At 42.1% G+C, this 6927-nt stretch overlaps 1 protein-coding gene across 4 annotated transcripts in view; it reads right to left on the bottom strand.

Annotated features, from left to right (window-relative positions):
* Positions 1–1049: 1049 nt before the first annotated feature.
* The window catches only part of LOC108229485 (E3 ubiquitin-protein ligase TRIM21-like), a 6687-nt gene continuing 809 nt past the window's right edge, over positions 1050–6927 (bottom strand). The window contains exons 2-6 of one of the 4 annotated variants that reach the window (XM_037974412.1): positions 5759–5916; positions 3820–5047; positions 3640–3732; positions 3390–3566; positions 1050–3002 (exon numbers count right to left, since the gene is read on the bottom strand). In XM_037974412.1, the coding sequence (XP_037830340.1) occupies positions 1359–2993 (1635 nt within the window). In that variant the 5' untranslated portion in view covers positions 2994–3002; positions 3390–3566; positions 3640–3732; positions 3820–5047; positions 5759–5916 and the 3' untranslated portion in view covers positions 1050–1358. Of the gene's footprint in view, positions 3003–3389; positions 3567–3639; positions 3733–3819; positions 5917–6927 lie in introns of all 4 variants that reach the window. The other 3 variants (XM_037974414.1, XM_025003527.2, XM_037974413.1) reach the window with 3 other exon arrangements.

Below are 6927 nucleotides of genomic sequence, written 5' to 3'. Positions count from 1 at the left end.
ACAGTCAGAAAGAAAGGAACCATAGCAGAATCTAAATCATTTTCTAACCAACTTTTTTAAGGTTTTTTTTTGAAGCTCAGATTTTCTTTCTTCTCCTCCTTTGATGTTTCTGAGTGAAGTTTTGTTGTTTTCTGTTGGTTTTTTACCGGACGAGTTGTTGTTGGTTTTAATTTATTCCTCCTGGTTCTCGTCCTTGATGCTGATCTACTGAACAGACCGCGGAGGTCAAAGGTCACGCCTGTCTGCTGTCCCATGTTGAGAATAAAAGTGTGTTAACCTGCTGTCGTCTCCGCATCACTCACTGTTTCAGGTGACTGGATCTGCTGACAGGTCCTCTTCCTTAGAGGTTCATTTCCAGGCCTTTGATTGGCTCAGGTTCATTTCCAGGCCTTTGATTGGCTCAGGTTCTAATTTCCAGGCCTTTGATTGGATCAGGTTCTACTTGAACATCACTGTGATGTAGAGGAACCAAAGCACAGGTGGAGGTGTTCCACTCTCACTCCCTGACATCTCTGGGCTCTTTCAGGAGTTCTCGCCTCTCTTGGTCCTGGATGGAGATAAAACTGTCTCATTGTTCACAAATGCCCAGAACGAGAGTCTCCAAGCTGCTTCTGGCCTCTGGGCTGCATTTCCCTGACGTCTCCATCCACAAATGTCTTTTTTTTTAACAGGAAATGATCAGCAACCAATCAGGTGTCTTACATGTTTCAGCCAATCATGAGTCTGCAGCCGACTCGACCTGCAGGGTCACATAAACAACCCTGAGGAGTTTTTGATTCTTTGATTCAGATAAACACTTGTACTAATAACCAAAATAAACATAATAAATATATGGTTCTGAACTGACTTACCTGTTAAATTAATGCTTATTTATAATAACATTATTATTATTATTATAAATAAGTCAATTCAGAACCACATCTTTCCAACCTGGTCCACAAACAACAATTATAACAGCAGAAGATACTAAATCTGCATTTTTCAGACAGATTACTGCAAGAAGAAAATAAATCAACAACAAACAACAAACTGACTCAAGAGAAGAACTTCTGTAAACTTTATTTTCTTTCTTCATATCATCAGACTCCATATTTACAGCTGTGATCAGACAAACGTGCAGACTGACTCAACACCTGAAGCAGGACGATTGTAGAGTTAAAAACATTTATTATTCTCAACTGGAAGCTGAACGTTTGAGAGGAAGAATAAAAACAGCATAAAGAATTATAAGTAATGACAGTTTGTATAAATGTGGAGGAAACCCAGAAATCCAGCTGTGAACTGAACTGTTGACTCGTTGCCTCAGAGTTGAACTTCTGAACAGATTCTTTGTTCCTGAAGCTCCATCAGAGGAAACATCAGGCTGATTGATTGACAGGACAGATGATCAGAGGAGCTGAGTTTTTACCTCCATCATTAGGATCAGGACTGAAGAACGGGTAAAGTTTGTCAGTGAAGCAGCAGCCAGTAAAGGAGTAGATCAGAGCTGCAGCATCAACATCATAAAAGGAGACCAGACCCTCCTCATAATCCACAAACACCCCCACCTTCTCAGGACCAGACTGGAGACTGAGACGGACTGGAGGACCAGCTGCAACTTTGTACTCATTTCTGTTTCTCAACCAAACAGTCCAGAAACCATCCTCAGGAATCAGTGTGATCTCTCCCTTCCTGTTGATGGACTCTCTGGCCACTCCTAAATCCCAGTCAGTTTTTCCTTTAACCTGAACCTCAAAGTAAAATCTGCCTGAAGAGAAACTCTGATTTCCTAAAATACAGGAACACTGGGAAAATCTCTCTGGGTTGTCTGGAAGCTCCTTCCTCACATCACCATGACTCACTTGTTTTCCATCATCAGACAGGATGAGTTCAGGATTTGCAGTTTCAGGATCCAGAATCAGATCCACCTCAGACTGTTGGACCCTCTTCAGCTCAGCCTCAAACAGCTTCTTCATGGTTCTCCTGAGGTCCAGCTGAGCCAAAGCTCTCACCACAGTCCCCTCATATGATGGAGGATGAACTCTGACCTCGGTCCAGTCCTTGGTGGGTGGAGCAGCTTTCAGGGAGCTGAAGCTTTGGAGGAGGTGGAGGTGGTCTTCAGAGCAGGAGAGCTGCTTCACCTCAGAGCTCCTCTTCATCAGCTCAGAGATCTCCTGTTCCAGATCTTTGATGAAGTCTTCAGCCTGTTTCTCTGTAGTTTTCTGTTTGTCTTCAACCTCCTTTATGAAGCTCTTCTTGTTCCTCTCAGCAGCCTCCATCAGATCAGTGAAGACCTGAACACCTTCTGCTTTCTCTCTGTCTGCAGCTTCGTTACTGATCTTCACCGACTCTTTGAGCTCCTGGATCTTCAGTCGTCTGTTCTGGATCATCTGCTGAACTTCAGCCTCTGTCTTCCTCAGCTCTGCCTTCTTTCCTTCATATTCTTCTCTCAGAGGAACAAACTCATGGGTCTTGTGGTCCAAAACAGGACAGAGCATGCAGACACATGTCTGGTCGGTCTTACAGAACAGCTCCAGAGGTTTATCGTGCTTTGAACACATCCTGTCCTCCAGGTTCTCCACAGGATCCACCAGCTGATGTCTTTTCAGACGTGCAGCTGTCAGATGAGGCTCCAGGTGAGTCTGACAGTAGGACAGCAGACACACCAGGCAGGACTTCAGGGCCTTCAGCTTGGTTCCAGAGCAGACGTCACAGGGAACTTCTCCTGGTTCTGCAGCTTGTTGCTCTGAGCTGCTGCTGGTTTTCTGCTCAGCTTCATGTCTGAACTGAGCAACCAGCTCTCTGATGAAGGTGTTGACTTCCACTTGAGGTCTTGTCTGGAACACCTTCTTGCAGATGGGACACTGGCAGCTGCTGTGAGAGTCCCAGTGTTGGGTGATGCAGGGTTTACAGAAGTTGTGTCCACATGGTGTGCTGACCGGATCAGTGAAGACATCCAGACAGATGGAGCACAGGAACTGATCCTCAGATTGCAGGCTGCTGCCGGCAGACATGTCTGAACTCTGAGGACAAGTAAAAAGGTGTGATTATTTAAAGAAACTATCTGAAATTAGTCCAAATAGGGTTGAAGGATTACCACAGTTTTTTGATTTCAAAGACTGACTATGCTGTAGTTATGTGACATCCGAGCAGAAACATTCAGTTGAAGAAAAAAGAAACAACTTGGCACGCTGACAGGACCTGTTGTAAAACGTCATCATGTTTAACAAAACCGGTCTTTCCAAAACCTTCAGTTCCTAGGAAAGGTAGGACTTCAACGGTTAAGAATACTTTTGGTTTTAAAGCTGACTAAATCCTCATCAGTGTTGTTGGTTTAACTGTGAAGTACGAATAAAAATGTTTAAAAACTTTATTGCCTAAAAAAGTTGTTCAAATCAGCAAAGAATTACCTCTGTTGGAGTCGGTTGTTGACAGTCGAAAGATGAACTCGGTTTATTTTTCTTCTGACAGATTTGTTTCGACTGCAGCTCTGCCGTCACACTGACAAACTTTCAGGGTTGAGACGATAAAACTAGTCTTTCCAGTGTTGCTCCTCCTCTGTAGGTGTTTTTATGGTATGTTTCCTCCTGTATTTCATATATAACTATAGTTAGAGACAAGTGACAGAAGATTGGGTTAAAATGTATGAAGATACTTTACTTTTTCATTTAAGTTCATTTCATGATGCCATGCCAGCTCAGGCGCCACCTGGTTTAACACGGTCCTGGTCAGATGTTGGGGAACCAGAACAATCTGATGAGATATGAAATGGGTTACTGGAACAAGATATTCATGGATGAGGGCAGAGAACGCTGTTGGGATGCTACTTTATGAACCTACATGTGGGAATGTGGAGACTTCAATCCTCAACATCCAGACTGACTCAGAAACAGCTTTGGACCCAATGTTCCACAACTTGAGAGAGAAATCTGCTGTCACACTTAGAGACTGATGAGGTACAGCAAAGATGCTAGGTCACACTGGAGCCAGGACAACAGGTCAGGGGGGGATAAACCATCATCCCCACCATCTGAAATATGGGCACCAAACTTCAAAGAAAGCCCCGAGGAAGTGTATACAAGGGCAGCTGACCTGAGGCTGAAGATCATGATCCAAGTTAGACACCTTTGACCTGCACCCCTTACCAAGGCTAAGTGACAAAGTACCTCCTGGAAATCTGCTAGAAGATGTGAATGCAGCTAATTCTCAACTGACACCATCACAGAGACCAATAAGCTGGTATCCACCACAGCAACAGTAATCCTCAAGGCTTCAGAAGGAGCCTTGTCCCACATGGAGGAGGAGGTTTTAGTCTTGATATCAGTGGCCTCTGTTTCCTCCTTTGACCAGGCTGTTATACCAGCCGGGTGCCTGATAACAGGCAGGGTACTGATGGCTTGGACTTTGTTTTTACCATTCAGCTGCCTCTTCAAGACCTTGCCTTACTTTGTTGTGCTGACTTCCTTGTGACCTCTTTCTGTTTTTCATTTTGTCCTTCAGTTGTGATCTCGTTGCCCCTCTTTGGTATCATTCAGCCACGTCTGTCCAGTCCAAATGACACCAATGTCCTTGCTGTATATCCTGGTGAGGTGGATTTTTTTTTATCTTACAGCTTGATGTCATCCATGTAGAGGAAATGACTGATGACTGTTCTACTTTGGAACCGGTATCTATAGCCACTCTTTGTGATGATCTCAGCCGCTATGATGCCTGACAGGAGCTTCCATGTTGTTCAGAGGCAGGTGATTGGCTGGTAGTTGGAAGGAATTTACCCTTTCTGGGAGTCTTTGTCCAGCCTTAGATCAGCCACTCAGGGTGGGTTCTTCCTTCAGCAGCTGGTTCTGTTGTCCTGCTAGGTGTTCATGGAGAGCAGTCAGTTCCTTCAGCCGGTAGGTGTGGATCTTGTCAGGCCCTGGTGCAGTCCAGCCTTTCCTTCCTGAGACTCTGCAGCTGTTCTGGTTCCTGGTTCTTGCTCTGGGAGGTTGGTGTGTTCAGATCTTAGATCCTGAAGCCATGGGGCGTTATCATTGAGTGATGCCTCCTCCTCCAGCATGGCTCAGCCTCAGCTCTGGGTGGTGTGGTGGAGAACATCCTGTTTATTCTTCTGGCTCATAATTCATCATTTGCACAGAAACTTATAAATTAATTTTATTTTACTTTTACAGTGCTTCTAGCTTGATTCTTAACAGATTTATATTTAATTTTACTCTTTTTATTCAGTCTAATTACCTCTATACTATTTTTTTAAAAAAATAGCAATGTTTATTTTACCATTTATATATTGTTGTATTTTATTTTGAAGGGTCTTGATTTTTACTGACTTTTATTGTTTTTAATGTGGTGTTTCCTCATTATAAATGAAATTGTATTTCCATAGTTCCTTCAGTTTCCACACATTAAAGGTCAGTGATGAGTCTTTATTTGTCTGGAAACATGGAAGCTCCATAAGTTCCAGTCTTTGTGGTTTCAGTCACCAAGTCCTGTTGATCTTGTTTCTGGGCTGGCTGCTCCTTACCTACAGGCAGCTTCTAACATTCCTGCAGGTTGAATGTTTCTACACCTACAGAACCCACATCCTCACTATGAGATCCTGTTTTTCAACATTACATCGCTTTGATAAAATCAAAGGAACAAGCAGGAATAAAAGCAAATATTCCACAATATAAGATCAGCTAAACCCATCCTCTGATGCCAGAAGAAACCGTTGACCTGGTGATGACTGTGGTTGAAATCCTTCTCATGTTTATTCCAATGATTGTTGTCAAAGTTGTGTCTTTACCTGAACTCCCGTGTTTTTCCTGTTCAGCAATTCTGGTGAAAAGACGACTGAACAAACGTTTCTGAGTCTGGATTACATCTGTGGACCGGATCTCCTCGTTGCTCATCAAACCTACGATCTACCTGCCGGCCCACTCTCCTCCTCTCACCATGGAAACCCTGTCAATGAAGCAAAAGAAGACCAGTCTCATGCTCAAAAATCATGGAAATTTAACAAAAAGGTTCTCACTAAATTCTCCCAAACTGTCGCCTCAAGACCTTCAACATCTACAAACTCTCCTGTCAGTATTATAAATAAATAAATTACCTGCCCTCGTTGTGATCATTATTATTGTTTTTGGAGCAGAAAAGCTTGTAGCACCTGAGATTTTCTGTAATGGTCTAATAAAGTGGTCCAGATCTGTTTGTAAATCTTGACTGGAAGAAATAAATATCTGGTTTTGTTGTATTTTGATAAGTAATTAAATCTGAGTTCTGAACATATGAATTATTTCCATTATTACATCTCTTCTGTTGTCTTTGATGCTTTCAAACAAAACTTTGTGTCGTGTTACTAAATACAATTATTCAGAATTCTGATTAAACTTGTGCTTATTTATATAATGGTGATTTGTTATATTGTTTCTTGAAATCAGTGGATGTGTAGTTGTGTGAGTTGGCCGTAAGGGGGCGCTGTAGGTGAAGAGGAGGTCATGAATCAGGTGTTCCTGTTTCTGACCCAGGTTCTTCAGGTTCTGCTGTTGGACTGAAGAACATCAGGAGGAGTTCTGATTATTCCTCATGATTGCAGAGGAACAAAGAGCAGAAACTGAGCTAACATTTGTCTCTACAGTTTGTCTAAATCCTTCAGCTCATCTCAAATAAAACAGCCCTAAAAGGTTTATTTTAGTACAGATTTATTTCACAAACACGTTTATTTTAATTCAAATATACTTTTTTAATCTCCAGAGAGAACCTGCTTCTGATCCATAAGAAAATCATAAATTAAATGTTTATATACATAAAACAATACAATAACAAGGAAAAATGCTAAAAACTTGGTATTAATTTCTCTTTTTCCTTTCTTGGTGTTATTTCATTTGAACTGAAGACTTTTTAGACTTCCTCGGAGTTTTGTCTGTTTCCTGCATCATTAATGACATAAATCAGATGAAAGTATTTTTTTTTTTT

This window comes from Kryptolebias marmoratus, unplaced genomic scaffold (genome assembly GCF_001649575.2).
Source record: "Kryptolebias marmoratus isolate JLee-2015 unplaced genomic scaffold, ASM164957v2 Scaffold39, whole genome shotgun sequence".
In the NCBI taxonomy this organism is placed as follows: Eukaryota; Metazoa; Chordata; class Actinopteri; order Cyprinodontiformes; family Rivulidae; genus Kryptolebias; species Kryptolebias marmoratus.
This window is presented reverse-complemented; position numbering and strand designations above follow the sequence as displayed.